The sequence below is a fragment of the Lontra canadensis genome, unplaced genomic scaffold, assembly GCF_010015895.1.
Source record: "Lontra canadensis isolate GAN:19392208 unplaced genomic scaffold, GSC_riverotter_1.0 scaffold1, whole genome shotgun sequence".
Taxonomy (NCBI): domain Eukaryota; kingdom Metazoa; phylum Chordata; class Mammalia; order Carnivora; family Mustelidae; genus Lontra; species Lontra canadensis.
Genome location: NW_022630995.1, coordinates 27316832 through 27335878, shown reverse-complemented (window position 1 = coordinate 27335878; position 19047 = coordinate 27316832). Strand labels below are relative to the sequence as shown.

The 19047-nt window shown below is 40.5% G+C and overlaps 1 protein-coding gene across 3 annotated transcripts in view; it reads left to right on the top strand.

Moving 5' to 3' along the window:
• Positions 1-1828: 1828 nt before the first annotated feature.
• SLAIN2 (SLAIN motif family member 2) overlaps positions 1829-19047 on the top strand; it is a 94441-nt gene continuing 77222 nt past the window's right edge. Inside the window, exon 1 of one of the 3 annotated variants that reach the window (XM_032852180.1) lies at positions 1829-1860. In XM_032852180.1, coding sequence (XP_032708071.1) covers positions 1844-1860 — 17 coding nt within the window. In that variant the 5' untranslated portion in view covers positions 1829-1843. Of the gene's footprint in view, positions 1861-6642; positions 7342-19047 lie in introns of those variants that run through there. The other 2 variants (XM_032852172.1, XM_032852161.1) reach the window with 2 other exon arrangements.

Here is a 19047-nt window from a genome sequence, read left to right as displayed (position 1 = left end):
ATAGAAAGGCAACTGCCTACAACCACTTAGTTTTAGCATTTGCCACGGGTCACCTTCTCATCTACTGTTGAGACCACTGCCCTTTGCTCTGCTGTTTCCCTGGTTCTATACGTGTTCTTTTGATATCCGCTTCTATTCTTTCTTATTTCAGGATGGTTGAAATTTTCCTTCTCTCATTTATAGGCCTAGGACTCTTGCCAGTAAATTCCCTCAAATCTTCATGCTTTGTTGATTTAGGTATATGATTGCCTTGGGTAAGAGATTCTCCCTACTAACTTCTTCCCCATAAAACCCTTCCATGATGGACTAATCTACTAGCTTTTCCAATGAGAAGATCAGATGTTGAAGCTTCATCTTAGAAAACTGCTGACATGGGGTTCTCGAGGACTCCTGCATCCACCTCTCAATGGCCTACTAGGAAGGCTTTTGAGTAAGAGGTAGAGGAATTGCCTCCCTCTCTAAGGAACACATTGTTTGAATGTGTTATTGACTTCAAAACTGGCAAACCTGCTCTTAAGCAAGCAAGAGGATTGAGTCATTTGGTATCATAAAGGCAATACCCCTTGCCCCCAGTCTTCATCCCAGTTGGTAGCTGACTGAGACATCAATAAGGCATAAGGGAAACATGGAGAACTCATTTGGCCATGGACTGTTAGGGATTTTGAGTGCAGATTCTGAAGTCAGACCACCTGAGTTCAAATTCAGCTCTACTACCTCCTGACCATGGACCCTGTGAAATTATCTTAACCTCTCTGTCTCAGTTTCCTCATTCATAAAATGGAGATTGCAATATTATTAGTAGGGACCTCAAAGGACCATTGTGAGCTTCAAATGAAATATTACATATCTTAAAAGTGGTCAGTAATTGTTAGCTACTATTATTGGGCCAATTCAGAAACACCTGGATATTTACAGAATATTCTAGGGTACATATAACTTTGTTTACATAAGGATGATGATAAATAAGAAAGTAACCTTTCCAGACATGCTTGGACAAATTGAATAGTTGATGATGTCTTTCAGTCTGTAATATTCCAGGAGTATCTCAAAGACTCAGGAATGGAATTGTGCACAACTTCTGAGATAGAAGAGCATATAAATATCTCAGTCACAGCTCATTTACTTTAGTCTAATGCAAACCTCTATTCATAGTCTACTATCTCTATGCCATCTCCAAGTCAATGCTCAGAATATATATTTTAGATCTCAGATCAGATTACTGGGACTTGTATTGTCAACTTGGGGATCTGGATGATTCTTAATAAGTTTTCTCCTTTCATTAAATGGTAGGTTTTCTAGATCATGGATACTCAGAAGTAGTTCAAATCCCACTTTTCCAACTGTGCACTGCTGCTGATACACTACTTAACAGAGGAAATAACGTTATTTAGCAATCTTATCGCCTCAGTTGCTACCACAAAAAAGGTGCAAGATAAGGTATTGTTTCCTTCAGGGCTCGGATAGCAGCCTCTTAAGAGTTTAAGAATATGTTCACATCTGCCCTAATCAGGAACATCCTCACCCCTATATCAATATAATACATGACCCCAACAGTGTGCTAGGGAGGACCCTTTGGCCAAAGGACCTTCCAGAAGGAAGTGATGCCTGCCATTATGGCCACCTTTGAGGCATCCCATAATGGTAAGATCTGATCAGTGCTGACTAGAAAAATTCTAAGGTCCAAAACTTGGGTCCCTCTTCTTTTTGCCTGCAGGGTTTCAATTCAGAATCTCATACAAACCCAGCCTTTGAAGTTCCTGAGATTCCTTCTTAAAATTGCATGTGGCAAGACAGTGAAGAAGAGGGCCCTTGACAGACCTGAGGAGGTACACCTGGGAAAAGGATGCTGGTGAAGAACAGGTGAGCAAGAACACATGGGAAATGACCAGCCCGGTGGGTGCATGTGACGAGAAAATAGATGTGTTGGATAATAAAGATTTCTTCAACAAAATTGAGCATGTTTTAAACAAATGCAAATACTTCTGTAAGGACCTTGCAGTTTATAATATCTTTTTTTTTAAAGATTTTATTCATTTATTTGAGAGAGAAAGAGAGAGAGTATGAGAAGGGAGAAGGTCAAAGGGAGAAGCAGACTCCTCATGGAGCTGGGAGCCCAATGTGGGACTCGATTCCGGGACTCCAGGACCTGAGCCGAAGGCAGTCACTCAAGCAACTGAGCCACCCAGGCGCCCTCTTTTTTTTTGTTGTTTTTTTAAATTAAGATTTTATTGATTTGAGGGGCTCTTGGGTAGCTCAGTCGTTAAGCATCTGCCTTGGGCTCCGGTGCTCCGGTCATGATCCCAGAGTCCTGGGATCAAGCCCCACATTGGGCTCCCGGCTTGCGGGAGGCCTACTTCTCCCTCTCCCAGTCCCCCTGCTTGTGTTTCCTCTCTGGCTGTGTCTCTCTGTCAAATAAATAAATAAAATCTTAAAACAAAAAGATTTTATTGATTTGAGAGAGAGCATGAGCAGGGTGAGGGGCAAAGGAAGAGGGAGAAGCAGACTCCCCGCTGAGCAGGGAGCTCGATGTGGGGCTCGATCCTAGGACCCCAGGATCATGACCTGAACTGAAGGGAGATGCTCAACAAACCGAACCACCCAGGTGCCATTTTTTTTTAATACCTTATTTCCCCCCCGCCTTGTGTTTTCTAAACAACTTTTGGGCATGTGCTCAGTTACACACACACACACACACACACACACATGCACATACATCTTGATTTAGGATTTTAGAACTGCTGAATACCTTTAAGCCACTGAGTAATAATTTTACCCTCTAAATACTTTCAGTGGTTTGTAATATTTTCCACTTGGGCAGGAGCTTTGGCAGGAGCTAATACGCAAGTAGGAGCAAGTTATGGGAAGGGCCACACCTGCTGAGAAGCAAAGCAACTCCTTCATCCAGGAACAAAGCAAGCTTATCGTAAAAGACAACACCTGAAAAATCTGGTTGAGACACCTGTGATGCACACCGCAGATACCTACCAGCTTACTTTCTCGTATCTCCGTAAGAGCCATTTTTACAGTGACTTTTTAAAAACATGCTCTAACACTTCTAAGTCATTAGAGACGACAGTATTGTAGCTAACCTGAAAGAGAAGGATGCGGGCAACATTTAGGACAGAATGGAAATATTCTTGTCCTCATACTTTTAAGCGAGAACCTGAGACTTTCTCTCCTCAGCAATTCTTAAGGTCTGTTGGCACTCAGGTAGTGGGGAATGACCTAGTTTTGAGGATGACATATAGAGTGTGACATGTTGCACTCTGGAAGGGAAATACATAATATTTTTTTAAGATTTTATTTATTTGACAGAGAGATCACAAGTAGGCAGAGAGACAAGCAGAGAGAGAGAGAGAGAGGGAGGAGGAAGCAGGCTCCCTGCCTAGCAGAGAGCCTGATGTGGGATTCGATCCCAGGACCCTAAGATCATGACCTGAGCCGAAGGCAGAGGCTTAACCCACTGAGCCACCCAGGCAGCCCAATACATAATTTTTAAAAACTAACCATTCAACATTATTAAAAATTTCCACTTTAATGATTTGAGACATAACAAACACATTTATCTGAAATTCTGTTAGGAGGCTTCACCTGACCTATATGCATCATTTATTCAACATTTCTTGAACATCTACAATATATAAGGGCACCAGGAATACTGCAGTGAACCCTGTTTTCACATAGTTCATATTCTAGTGGGGAGAGATTGGCAACAAACAAAGGAAGAAATAGACAATGTGTCAGAGGAAAAATGAAACAAGCTAAGAGCTCGGGGGAATGATAGGGTTGCTCTTTTATGAGGGTCATAACGATGGGGATAGTGAATTTAGTTGGTGAGATGGGGGCTGACACCTGAATGGAGATAGTCAGTAATGTGACAATGTGGAGGAAGAATGGATCCTAGATAGAAGGTTTAGCAAGTACAGAGTTCCTAGAGTAGAAACATGTTTGGAATGTTTAAAAAGCCTTAAAAAGGCCAGTATGGCTAGAGTGGGGGTGATGGCAGGGAAGAGGGGTCGGTAGTCCATAAGACACTTGCACAAGCGGCCAAATATGCAGTCTTAGAGCCAAGAAAGGGACTTGGTAGTTTAAGTATGTTGAGAAGCAAGTTCAGGTTCCTAGCAGGGGAGTGACCTGATGCGAACAAAGACAGGATCATCTTGCTGTATGCCTCACAGATTGTAAGCAGCAAAGCGGAACAGCCCATTGGGAGAGTACCATGGTAAGCTAGACAAGAAAAGATGGGAACTGGAATGACAGCTGTACCCGTGGAGGTGCCAGGAAGTATTCAGATGTATCTTGAATATACAGCCAGTGTGACTTGCTTAAGGATCAGAGATCAGGGTCAAGCACCACATTGGTGTAACAGCTATCATCTGCCACTGGGTCTTCTGATTCTCCATTCATTGCTCCTTGTCACACCAACCTCTTCTTGCGTTTAATTTCATATTGCCATATTCATATTCATAATATTGATAATATTCATAATTTAGTGTTTAACTTCATAATGCCATACGAACTATTCTTTTCAGGGAATATATTTGAAGTGTTCTCATTATAGAACCTGGCTAGTTGGAATCTATTTCACAAACTGTTAAATGCAAGTGGAAAGTGCTACATTGAAATAGTCATGATATTGAACCCTTTGGCAACTAGTTCAGATGTATCAAAGATAGCAGTGATATTCAGACGTGCACTATATAGATAATACATATTAATTCACAATTACTGTGTTACCAAAGACATCTTTTGATTAGGTATACATACCTAAGAAAACACTTATTTATAAGTAGTCAGCAAACTTTGAAAATACTCAATGCTTGGGGCGCCTGGGTGGCTCACTGGGTTAAGGCCTCTCCCTTCCGCTCAGGTCATGATCTCGGGGACCTGGGATCGAGCCCCGCATCAGGCTATCTGCTCGCAGGAGCCTGCTTCCCTTTCTCTCTCTCCCTGCCTGCCTCTCTGTCTACTTCTGGTCTCTGTCTGTCAAATAAATAAACAAAATCTTAAAAAAAAAAAAAAAAAAGAAAGAAAGAAAATACTCAACGCTTTTTTTGCTGTGAATAAACTTCTAGACCTTGAACTGTCAGAATTTGCATTCTTCTCAACTTTCAACAAACCAGATATTGAACGTCTGTCTAGTGTCAGACACTAGACATGAAATAAATAAATGGTTCCTTTTCACCAAGTAAACAGGCAAAAACAAAAAAGAAGCAAAAAAATTTAAAATACAAACACCCGTTGAAAACTATTGATCAGGTCATGCTAGAATAAACAGAACAGCTAAATTTTGTGGAATTGTCAGGAAAAGTTTTCCTAGATATGTGAGCATGGGTTTTAAGAAAAAGAATCAGATTTGGCAGGTAGAATATTCTAGATAAGGAATATACAGCACAGAGAGGCTAAAAGGTAGAAGTAAGCCAAGGCATATTAGTCCGCACCCAGGTGTAACAGGACTGGATTATTATTAGCTGAGGGTGGAGGAGGCAATTAGAGGAAAGCTGTAAACATAAGGCAAGCAGTTCACAGCTGACATCTGAAAAATAGTGCGATTTAAAAAAAATTTTAAGTTTTTTTGGTTTGTTTTGCTGTTGGTGATATACATTACAAACAGGTGCAACTGAACTCAGATTTTTACATTCATACATCCCTCAGGATTCATCAGTGTTTGTTTTTGTTTATTAAGTTTATTTTCTTTTGATGTTTATTAAGTTCTCTTAATACACTTTTTAAAAAGTCAAAACACACCATGGAAAAGTTTTCACCAAGGAAACGATCCAAAGAGATTACACATCAGTTAACAAAGTTGAGCGGTTTTCTATCCCCCGCTTCCAAGCCAGTGTACAGTAAACTTTTAAGTCGGAAAAAACTGTTTTAATGACGAGATGCCTTTAAAATGTTTAGCACAGCGGCTCCTGGGGGGCTCAATCCGTTAAGCGGCCAGCGCTACATCTGGGCTCAGGTCTTTATCTCTGGTGAGTTCCCCTGGGCTTTGGGCTCCACGCTGGGTGTGGACCCTACTTAAAAAAAAAAAAAAATGCTTAGCAAATTGCCTGGCCCCAGGGCCCACACCACACACTTCAGGTTTTTATTTTGACCTTTGGACTTTAGACCTCTCAACTATTTGGGATTCTGTTTTCTCATTTTCAGAGGAGGAAAAAGGTCACCGATAGTCCCTTAGGCTCCTGCCAGCCCTGACAATCTCCTGTTTCCAGCAGGCGTCGAATGATATTTGCTGAACAAACGGACAAAATAAACTCTCTCTCCAAGGGGTCGGGCTAAACGCCCACCAGAGAACCAGCCGGGATAGAGGACAGGCTAGGGCGTTGGTCCGACACGCTAGTGTTTGGAGGTGGAGAACACATCACACGCCCCCCTCTCCAAGACCAACAGTTTGCGATCTTAGCCCCACCCGCGGTCAAGTCCTTACTCCTCTCCGGCCCCGGCGAGCCCATCTGTCCCGCGGGGCCCCGCCTGCGGCCGGAATAGCTCTTCCCAGCCAGCGGGGTAGCCTCCCACCTCCGCGGCGCTCCGGACACGCCCCTTCCGGCCGAGGACCCGCCCATCGCCTTCGCCCGCGGCCCCGCCCCTCCCCGAGCTCAGAGCTCGGTCCTCTCAGCGCCCGTCGCCGGCCGCGTCCACCCACGACGCTCTGAGGTCACCGACTGGGCCGGACCGCGGGGGGCGGAGGGACGGAGGAAAGATGGCGGCCGAGGCCGGATATTGGCGCCGCCTCCCCCAATCCTGGAGCCGGCGCAGATGAGGCGGCTCGGCTGGGGCCAGCGGCGCTTCGGAACCCGAGCTGGGGGGACCCTGGCGGTGGGGCCTGGCCCTGCTGTATGCCGGCGCCTCGGCTAGAGTGAGCGGCGGCGGCGACGCCTCTTTCCCCTGTCCCTCTCCCTGTCGCTGTGAGTCCGAGCGGGTGGCGGGCGGCACCGGCGGCGGGCCCGGGATGGAGGACGTTAACTCCAACGTGAACGCGGACCAGGAGGTGCGGAAGCTGCAGGAGCTGGTGAAGAAGCTGGAGAAGCAGAACGAACAGCTGAGGAGCCGCTCGGGGGCCGTGCAGGGCGTCGGCTCCCTCGGGCCCGGCAGTCCGGTTCGGGCTGGCTCGTCCACTCCCTCGTCCGGCGCGGCGTCCCCTCGGGGCTTCCCCTTGGGCCTCAACGCCAAGTCCGGTAGCGGTGTCGGGTCGGGCCCGAGGCGGACGAGTAGCGAGGAGCTGCGGGACGCCACCTCCTTGCTGGCAGCGGGCGAGGGCGGCTTGCTGGACGAGGTGGAGCCGCTGCGGCCCGAGGAGCTGGAGCGCCTGTCAGGCTGGGAGGAGGAGGAGGAGAGCTGGTGAGCGCGGGTCGCCCGGCCGGGCCGGGCCGGGGCTGGGCGGGGACGGGGCCGGGGGTGGAGAGCGTCTTCCGAGGGTACCCCCGGGAAGACACCTCGCTTTGTGTAACACCCGCTCTCTTGACGGGCGCTGGTGGGGTTTTTGTTTGTCTGTTTGTTTTTTGCTTTGGCTGCGGAAAGGTCACCTGGAGTTGGGGGTTCGAGGCGTGCTAGAGGAACGAACGGGGTTTGTCGCTAGTTTTCCTCTGGGTTGTTGTGGACCCTCTGGGTTTTAGCCCCCGTTGGGGTCTGTGGTTTGGCACAGCCTGGGAAGGAAGGGCTGCTCGCTGGGGGAGGAGTCGGCGATGGGAAAGTGCTTTGTAAGGGAAGGATCTTGCTTTGTGTGAAATACTGGAGGAGGGTGGCCTGTGCATTTTGGGTGTTGGGGAGGGGTCTGCGTGATGAGGTATCGCCGGGTGCGGGGAGCAGACCAGAGTGGTCTAGTGCGGTGGTCAGTGGTTTGGACCAGTGGGAGATGGATACATTTCTGGCCGCGGTGGGGAGACTGTGAATCAGCACTCCCCTTTGGGTAGTGGGGTAAAGCTTGCTTTGTGTGAAGAGGACAGAGGATGGTACTGCTTTGTGTGAAAAGTCAGGGTGAAACGAGAGCCTGGCTCTTATTTTTTAAACAAGAATTGGGTCTGTCATTTTATGGAGCTGTGAAGTGACAGTTACCCCATCCATCCTTAATTTCCGTGTCATCCTGGGGGCAGAGAAAAGGAGCCCTATTTAAAAATATATATCAAAGCTGTATTGTCATAAGCTATACTTCTTGATAGAGCTTTGACCTATACCGTAATACCACTTACATAAATAGAAAGGTCATGGGAGGCATTCTCCCTCATTTTATTGCAACCCCCTAAAGATGTCTAGGAGAAACTGTCTTAATTTATCCTTTTTAAAGTTTTGATTGGTAGCTAAACATGTGTCAACTCTTTGTTGAAATTGAAACTTTTAAGCCAGTGAAGTGGAAATTCTTCATGGACTCTAATATTTCAGAGGTGCAACTTTACAGTTACTGAGATAGTTAAGAGCTTTCAGGCCCTGGCTCTGCCACACTAGCTGTATGACCTTGGGCAAGTTACTTTGAGCTTCACTTTCTTCATCTGTTTGATGGGGGAAAATAATAGTTCTTATCTCTGTGGAGTTATGAAGATTACGTGAGATAATGCACGTATGCTTTTAGCACTGGGTCTGGCACATAGTAAACTCTCCAAAACAAACTGCAATTACTCTTCAGCCTAGTTACTTGAATCATGAAATTTTCTGTAAGCTCTTACAGGATCTTGTGGGAAAGTCTAAAGATTCATAACATGTTGATCCCTGTTCATTAAGGCAGTTACAGTCTTGGGAGCCAGGTTTTATGCAATTAAATATGCTAGGAGATGCACAGTGAATTGCAAAAAAAAAAAAGTGAGGGAACAAAAGTACTGAGAGCACTCAGAATTTGGAAAGAAAATGGTTCAAAGTAGCTGAGGCAAACTTTTAGGAGAGGTGACTTTGGAGCCTGGAGGTGGGGAAAGAGTGGGGAGGCCTTTTGCTCTGACAACTGCTAGAGCAGAGTCAGATATTTGTAACTCCCAATTAGGAAGGTTTGAATTACAGAGGTACTCGAATATATGAAATCAAGCTGTTATTTTATTTCCAAGTAATACGAAATATTATTAGAACTGTCTGTGGTAGTGACAGTTTTTCATAGTGTGAGATCACGTCTTCTCAAAAGAATCCTGGGTGTGTGTACACTTTATAAGAAGCCAGAATCATTTCAGTATCATCACATGCCTCTTCCAAGTGATGATGATAGTGATGCTCTTAATAATGAGGATTAGCTGCACTCATGAGCCCATTTTAGATTATGTATTATTAGAACACATTGACTCCACTTGGGGAAGCTGAATACCTATTTTGCTGCTTTGGCATTTGAGCAGAGTTTGTTCAGGTAAAGCAACTCTTGAATCCTATGCCAGAGTTTTCTTTTCACCGGATGGTTCTTGCTTATTGCTTTGATCCTGGCTACGATTCTTGATCCGATCGTTTTTCTGAAAAGATTTGTGTGAATTGAAAGTTTTATAAATCATTTAAAGTGCTTTAGAGTATGTTTTTGGAGTACAAATGGGAAGGGGTGGGTGTTATGAGGGGATTTCAAGGAAATCAAGATTTTTTTTCTTAGCGCACTAAAAATCTACTTTCTGTGACTTACACCCGTTGTACCTTCTTTTTCATCTAGAGTAATGTTTTTCCCCAAGTGTGTAGTATAAAATGCTAGTTCTGAAGATGTCAGTAGATACTGTGTGAAAAAATAACAGTGGGCCTGAGGTCACATGTATGTGGGGAAAAATAAGGTTTAACAAAAATAAACAATTTAATTTAATCCTGGACTTGTTTGATATGCTAATTGTAAATGTCTGAGGGAATATAGTAAATGTCTAAGTGGTAAACTCTTTTTGAGCTCCCAAGGAACTAGTTCTTATAGAACACACTTAGAACTAACAGTGCTTCAGAGCAGTGGCTTTCACAGCCTTTTTGTGGCCTTTTTTGGACTCACCTTCATGATAAACAAATACAGTTTACATCATAGCCTGTTACACATGTATATGAATAATTGAATTAAATGTATCACAAAACTGTAGTTGCTTGTAGTATATGTGGTAAGCTCTAATATTTTCTGTTTCTTTAGGGAAAAAAGGCTGGTTACAACCCACTAAGCTGATTTTGTGACCCATTAATGGGTTGTGTATCAGTTTGGAAAGCACTGTCCTAGAACAATTCAGAAGAGTCAGAGAAAGCAATTAACATCATTGTACATCACAGTGTATTAGGCTGTGCTTGGTAGCTTATAAACATTTACATTTAATTTTCATCTACTTGTGAATTAAGTATCCTTTTTTAGGTAAGGAAACATAATCTTTCTAAGCTTCAAATAACACACGGTAAATGATGGCGTTAGGATTTGAATCCAGGACTTACAACATCAAAGCTTATACTGTTCTCCCTGTATTTTGCTTTTTCCAGGTATAATCCCTTTTCCATATGAATGGCCTCTTAAAATATTTCAAGACTACCGTGTGATCCTGTTGACGTCTTCTGTCTACTGCATGCACGCGCGCGCGCGCGCGCACACACACACACAGCATTCTGTTCTCTTCTGCAGACTATAACAGTGCCAGTTAATATCGTCATTCTTAGATTATATAATTTTGTGATCCTTCAACCATGATCACTTTTCGCAATGAATTCTAGTTGCTCATTGTCATTTTCATCTAGAGTAATGGTACTCAGAACTGTACTCAGCAATTTTTTTTTTTTAAGATTTTAATCTCTACACCTGTCCTGGGGCTTGAATTCAGAACCCCCAGATCAAGAGTTCTATACGGACGGTATGACTGAGCCAGCCATGTGCTGGCTTGACTAGACAGTGGTGGTGGATACACCTTGCTTGAGCTAAATGCTGTTATTTTGAAACCAAATATTTCATTAACAGTTTTGGTTTCTGTTGCTTGTGTTTAATATGATCCAGTAGTGTCAGTTACACTCAGTATCTTTTATAGATAAGTTAAAGTAAGTCTCCCTAACCCTGTTTTTGTGTAATGAATTCTTTAGGCTTTTGTGTGTGTGTGTGTATATTTATATTTATATATTAGGCTTATATTTAAATTAGGTTTTTATATTTAATTTCATAGGCTTGATTTAGGCATTTAATATTTTTGTCATTTTCCTATTTGGTAGGCATATGTGCTGGGTCTTCATTCCGGTTGTTGATAAAAATGTTAAAATGACAGAGTAAAGGGCTCTGAAATGTGCAGCTCAGTTAGAATCCCTCCAGATTAACATCAGTCTATTAATCAACACACATTGTGGTTGTTCAGTAACTTAGTTCCACTTATTATCAAGTCCATATGCCATTTTTTTTAAAGATTTATTTGTCAGAGCATGAGTATATATGTGCACAGAAACAAGAGGAACAGCAGGCAGAGGGAGAAGCAGGCTCCCCACTGAGCAAGAAACCCATGTGGGACTCCATCTCAGAATCCTGGGATCACGACCTGAGCCGAAGGCAGACGATTAAACAACAGAGCCACCTAAGCATCCCTATATGCCATTATGCATGGATATTATGAAAGATTTTGCCAAATTGCTTGCTATAATTAAGTTACACTCTGCTTACAGGGTTCTTACCTGCGATGAAGTAACTCTGTCAAAATAGAAACTACATTTTATTTGGTTTGACTTTCTCATGGTGAATCCTGTCTTTTTCCTTTTTTAACTTCACAGACATTTTGTTTAATTCAGTTTTGAATTTTGCAAGGAATAAGTTTGGTCTGGAAATTCTAGACCTACTTATTTTTCTTTTTAGAAATTATCATATTTTCTCTTACCTACACTTTTGACCCTGATGTATTATTTTATCTTATTAATATTTTAAAATTTTTATTTAAATTTTAGTTAATATTCAGTGCAATATTGGTTTCAGTAGTAGAATTCAGTGATTCATCACTTACATAAAATACCCACTGCTTATCATAACAAGTGGCCTCCTTAATACCCATCACCCATCTAGTCCATCCCTCACCTCCCTCCCTCCACCAACTCTCAGTTTGTTTTCTGTTAAGAGACTTACGTGGTTTGTTTTCCTCTCCCCAATATATCCATCTGTCTTGTTTCTTAAATTCCATGAGTGAAATTATGGTATTTGTCTTTCTCTGACTTATTTCACTTAGCATAATACACTCGAGCTCTATCCACATCATTGCAAATGGCAAGATTTCACTTTTTTGATGGCTGAGTAATATTCCATTCTGTGTGTGTGTGTGTGTGTGTGTGTGTGTGTGTATACATATGCAATATAAGCTATTGTGTATATACATATGCAAAATTAGCTATTGTGGACATTGTTGCTGTATAAACATCAAGGTGCATTTACCCCAAATCTGTATTTTGTATCCTTTGGGAAAATACCTGGATGCAGTTGCTGGTCTTTCAGTTCTATTTTTAACTTTTTGAGGAACCTCCATACTGTTTGCCAGAGTGGCAGCACCAGTTTGCATCCCCACCAACAGTGTAAGAGGGTTCCCCTTTCTCCACATACTCAGCAACATCTGTTGTTTCCTGTGTTGTTAATTCTAGCCATTCTGACAGGTATGAGGTGGTATCTGCTTGTGGTTTTGATTTGTATTTTCCTGATGATGAGTGATGTTGAGCTTCTTTTCACCTGTTAGCCTTCTGGATGTCTTCTTTGGAAAAGTGTGTGTTCAACCTGACATGGTATTATAGGTTGACGTATTTTGAGTCGACAATAATTCAGTGACAAAATTTTCAATCTTTTACTTATTTGGAGGGGTAGGCCTAAACATATTTCAAGCCATATTCTGGCTTATGTTCTGACTTACTGTCTGTCATCTTGCCCTATTTGAAATTCAATTTCCTTTGAAGAATGTTTATGTGGGCTGTCCATTTGAACAAAGTATTGACAGAAATACAGAAGCTAAAGAATATTTCTGCCCACTCTTTGTCATTTAGTCTTATTGCATATTTTGCTCCCATATTATGGCCTGTCCCTCTTTTGATACTAATGTCCTCAGTATACTTTTTTATCCATAAATATTTGTTGATTTTAATTGGCATGCAATAAAATGTGCCCTTATGAGTGTGTAATTTAGTGGCTTTTTTTAGTATATTTACAAACTGGTGCAGCTGTCACCACTGATTCCAGAACATTTTGATTAGTAGCCTCCCTGCCTCTGCTAAAACGAAACAAAGCAAAAAACACCAGACCCATTATCAGTCACTTCCCATTTCCCCCTCACCCCAGCTCCACTTATGTGCTTTCTGTGTGTATGGAACTGCCTATTCTGGTCACTTTATATAAATGAAATTATGTAATATGTGGCATTTTGTGTCTGGGTTCTTTCATTTAGCATGTTTTCAAGGTTCATGTTGTAGCATGTGTCAGAAGATTTCCTTTTTTCATTTGTTTTTTGGTTTTTAAAGATGACTTATTTGAGATAGAGAGCACACAATGTGGGGGAGGGACAGAGGGAGAGGGAGAAGCAGACTCCTGATGACCAGGATTCAATCCCATGACCTGAGCCAAAGGCAGACACTTAACTAACTGAGCCTCCCAGGCGTCCCTTTTCATTCCTTTTTATGTCTAAATAATATTATCATATTTTGTTTATCCGTTCACTGGTTGATGAGAATTTGGGTTCTTTCCACCTTTTGGTTTTTATGAAAAATGCTGCTGTGACCATTTATTTACAAGTATTTATATGGACATGTTTTCATCTTTTGAGTACCTTGGAGTGAAATTCCTAGGTCAAATGTTAACTCCATGTTTAACTTTTTGAGAAACTGCCAGACTGTTTTCCATTTCCCATCAGCAATACACAGTGGTTCCAGTTTTGCCACATTCTCTCCAGCATTTCTTATTGTTTTCTTTTTTTGTTATATAGCCATTCTACTTGTATCTCATTGTGGTTCTGATTTGCATTTCCCTGATGACTAATGGTGTTGAGCATCTTTTCAGCTATTTTATTGGTCATTTGTCTATTGTAGAAATATCTACTCAAACCATTTTACCAATTTTCTAATTGTGTTACTTGTCTTTATAATAAGTTTAAGAGTTCTTTATATATGCTGGATACAAATCCCTTATGAAATGCATGATTTGTGAATATTTTCTCTCATTCAGGTTTTTTTTTTTTTTTCACTTTTCCCCCCTTTTAAAAAAGATTATTTGTCAGAGAGCGCACGAGCGCGTGCACAGCAGGGGGAGTGGTAGGCAGAGCTCAGGTCCCTGCTGAGGAAGGAGCCTGACCCAGAAGTAGATCCCAGGCCCCTGGGATCATGACCTGAGCCGAAGGCAGACACTTAACCGACTGAGCTTCCCAGGTGTCCCTGTTTTTTCACTTTCTTGCTGGAGTCCTTGGAAGCACAGAGTTTTTAATATTATGAAGTCGTATTTATTCTTTTGTTGCTTGTGCTTTTGATGTCATGTCTAAGAAACCTGTGCCTGATCCAAGATCACAAGATTTATTCCTATCTTCTAAGAAGTTTATAATTTTAGCTCTTATATTTAGGTCTTTGAGCCATTTTTATTTCATTTAATTTTTTAATTTTTTATTTTATTTATATATTTATTTATTTATTTTTATTTATTTGACAGTGAGTGTGCACAAGCAGAGGGAATGGCAGGTAGAGGCAGAGGGAGAAGGAGAAGCAGGCTTTCTGTCCAGTGGGGAGCCCGTTGCCGGGCTCAGTCCCAGGACCTTGGGATCATAACTCAAGCCAAAGGCAGATGCTTAACCAACTGAGCCACCCAGGCACCCCTTTGATCCATTTTTTAAATTGTGGTAAAATATACATAATATCAAATTTGCCGCATTAAACCATTTTTAAATGTATAGTTCAATGGCATTAAAGTACATTTTATATTATTGTGCAGCCATCACCACCATCCAGCTTCAGAACTTTTTCATTTTTCCAAACTGGAATTCCATACTGATTAAACAATAACTCTCCTTCCCTCCCTAGCCCCTGACAGCCATTCTTTCTGTCTCAGTGAATGTGACTACTCTAAGTAACTCATATATGTGGAATCATTCAATATTTGTGCTTTTGTAACTGTTTTATTTTACTTATTAGCACAATGTCTTCGAGATTCATTCATGTTGTAGAATGTCTCAGAATTTCCTTCCTTTGGGTTGGGGGCGTGGTTGTCTCTAAATCTTTATTTATTTATTATTTATTTATTTATTAAATATTTTGTTTATTTATTTGACAGACAGCGAGAGAGGGAACACAAGCAGGAGGAGTGGGAGAGGGAGAAGCAGGCTCCTGCTGAGCAGGGAGCCCTATGTGCGGCTTGATCCCATGACCCTGGGATCATGACCTGAGCTGAAGGGAGATGCTTAACAACTGAACCACCCAGATACCCCTCTAAAGCTTTATTAAAGCTTATAATCCTCAATAGGCAGAAGAAAGCAACACTTAAATCTTTCTATCCCAAACCTGAGCTGTGTGGTGCATATGATTTTCACATTTAAATATGGAATTTACATGTAGTGCTGTATTTTATGGTAAAAAAAAAAAAAAAAAAACCACAAAAGTCAGCCTTCAAATAATTTCCAAGCATCTAGTTCATTGTTGTCAATCACATTTACATTGTTGTGCAGCAGATCCCCAGAACCCCAGAATCCTTCCATCCTGCATGACTGAAACTCTATACCCACAGAACAGCAACTCCTGGCCTCCCTTTCTCCCAGCTCCTGGCAGCCACCGTTTTACTTTGTTTCTATGAGATTAGATGCTTCATAAGTGGAATCATGTAGTATTTGTCTTTCTATTACTAGTTTATTTCACTTAACATAATGTCCTCAAATTTCATTCATGTTGTAGCATATGATGCGGTTTCCTTTTTTAGGACTGAATTTCATATATATACGTATATATACGTATAAATATATTAAATATATCTCACATTTTCTTTATCCATTCACCTGTCAGTGGACATTTGGATTATCTCTACCTCTTGGCTGTTGTGAATAATGCTGCTGTGAACATGAGTGTACAAATATCTCCTCAAGTCCTTTCTTTCTCTTCTTTTGGGTGTATACCCAGAAGTGGAATTGCTGGATCAAATGGTAATTCTGTGTTTAACTTTTTGAGGAGCCACCATACGGTTTTCCTTAGCAGCTGCACCATTTTACATTCCAACAAGCATTACAAAAGGATTCTACTTTTTCCATGTCCTTGCTAACATTTGCTTTGATCCATTTTGAGTTTTTGTATAGTGTGAGGTAGGGGTCCAACTTCATTCTTTCTGCATGTATATATCTTGTAACTGTACCTTTCGAAGACTTTCCCCGTTAAATTGTCTTGGTACTCTGTTGAAACCAGTTGTCCATAAATGTATGGATTTATTCCTGAACTTTCAGTTCTATTTTACTAATCTTTGACTGCCCTTATGCCGGTAGTAAACAGTCATAGCTATAGGTTTTTAGTAAGTTTTGAAGTTGGAAAGTGTGAATCTTCCAGTTTTGTTCTTTCTTGAGATTGTTTTGGGTATTCAGGGTCTCTTGTATTTCTGTATGAACTTTAGGATCAACTGGTAAATTGCAGCAAAAGCAGCTGGAATTTTGATGGATTGTATTGAGTCAGGAAAATTTTAGATCAGGCTATATTGTGAGCTTAACAGTAAGGATTCTTTGAATCTGTGGACATTGGATGTCTTTCCATTCACTTAAGCCTTTAATTTCTTTCAACTGTGTTTTTTAATTTTTAGGTTATAAGTTTTGCATTTATCTTATTAATTTTATTCCTAATTATTTTTCTTGAAGTCATTGTAAATGAAATTGTTTTTTCTTTTTTTTTAACCTTTTTTAAAAAAAAGATTATTTACTTGAGAAAGAGAGAATGAGAGAGAAAGAAAGAGAGCATGAGAGGGGACAGGTCAGAGGGAGACACAGACTCCTTACCAAGCAGGGAGCACGATGTGGGACTCGATCCCGGGACTCCAGGATCATGACCTGAGCTGAAGGCAGTCGCTTAACCAATGGAGCCACCCAGGCACCTGGAATTATTTTTTCTTAATTTCATTTTTTGGTTGTTCATTGCTACCATATAGAAATATAGTTGATTTTTGTTTATTGATGTCATTATATTCTGCATCCTTGCTGAAGTCACTTATTAGCTGTTTTAGTTGTTTCTGTGTGTGTATTTCTTCAGATTTTTAAATATATAAGATCATGTCATCTGCTAATAAAGGTAATTTTACTAACTCTTTTCCAGTCTGGGTGCCTCTTTTATTATCGTCTTGCTTAATTGCCCTGGCTAGAACATCCACTGTAATGTTGGGTACAAGTGGTGAAAGTGGACATCCTTCAATGTGATTTTAATTGCTCTTTTATTTTTAATTATAGCTAACAATTATTTATAGCATTAACATGTGACAGATACTATGCTAACCACTTCATATTTTGTCTTCCAAATAATCAAATATGGTCAGACTGTTATTATTAACCTCCATTTTGAAGATGGGGAAATTAAAGCTTAGATTAAGTAATTTACTTATAGTCATTCAAGTATATGGCTGAGATTGGATTGGAACCCAGTTAGTCTTACTCTATATTTTAAAAAATTTCAGTCTTTACCTAATTCTAATTATCTATATTTTTATGTTATTTTTAAGATTTATACTATTATTTACTTTCAGGTATTATGTGTCCCCCCAGTTCTGTCTTTTGATCATTTGTCTTTAACAACTTGACCTCTGTGTACATTTTTATTTCTTTCTATGAGGACCTCTTTTTGTTCTCATTATTCTTGTGCTAAATTGGCCTTTGAAGCTCTTGGGAGTCTGATAACGGTGTAGCTGAAAGCTCTGGCTCAGCTAGGTAGCCTGGGTGGAAGTCGCTGCTCCCAGCCTTCTTACATGTGGGACCCTGACAAACCACTTACTCTCTATGCTTGATATCTTCATTATCTCCAAAACAGAGAGAATTATTGTAATACAGAATTTAATGTAATATATGTAAAATGTTAACAGTTCTTGGCACAAGTTAAAGATGTGTTAGCTTTCATCATTGCCATCATCATCACTGTTACATTAATTTCAGATTTGCTTATCTTTGCATTGAACTTTAAAAAAAAACTTTTTATTTTGGAAAATTTCAAACATATAGAAAAGTAGAATGAACCTCAACTTATTGCCCATCTTTAACACTTACCAACTCACGCCATTCTTGTTTTATCTATCCCATTCAAAACCTCAACTTCCTGGATTATATTGAAGCAAAGTGCAACTAGATATCATTTACTTACTAAATATTACAATAGAAAATAAGGACTTTTTTTAAACACAAGCACAATACCACTTTCACTCCCTCCCATTAAAAATAATTCCTTAGCATCATCAAATGTGCTGTGAATGTTTTTAGATCAAATTTTCTAAAAATTGGTTTGCTTATCTATGTTTAGAATTTTTTTTTATTCTGTGATAAACTCTAAAATGAAATGTTCTTTCTTCAAGCATTTTCATCATTTTTATATCCCCAGTTAATTTGTTGGTGATGGTCAGAATAGATCCAGTTCTCATTTCTTTTCCTGCCTTTTGAGAAATTAAATTGTTGAGACAAATCACAAATTTCTTAGGTTTTCTGCTTTGTGCAGGGTCAAATTTTCAGCAGTTATGTAAATACCTGAGGTGGTTCCATATCACTGTTACATCTTTTGTTTGTACTAGAATTGAAATTTATTAAGTAGTATTGATATCCCTTGGCTTGTTGACCTGTAATCAACTCCCATAATATCATTCCTACTTTTACATGTACAGTTACTTAACATTTTTAGTCAATTTTGATTTTAGAGTTTTTGTGCTTTGATTCCATGTCCTTATACTCTCCCACATTTTGTAAAACAGTAATTTCAGTCTAATTTTCCATAAATCCACATTTTCTTCATTAAATTTACCTAGAACCTTGTACCTTACTGAGGAAAGAAGCAGTCTTGGGTTTCAAAGACGGGAGATTTTACAAATGGTTTTTATTTGAAAATTTTAAGGGCTTCATATAAAAGAATGAACAAGTACATATAACACATAAAAATCTTTGCTATTTAAAATATTTATCATTGAGGAAGAGAGTTAGGAACTGACTTGTCCATCTCTTCAAG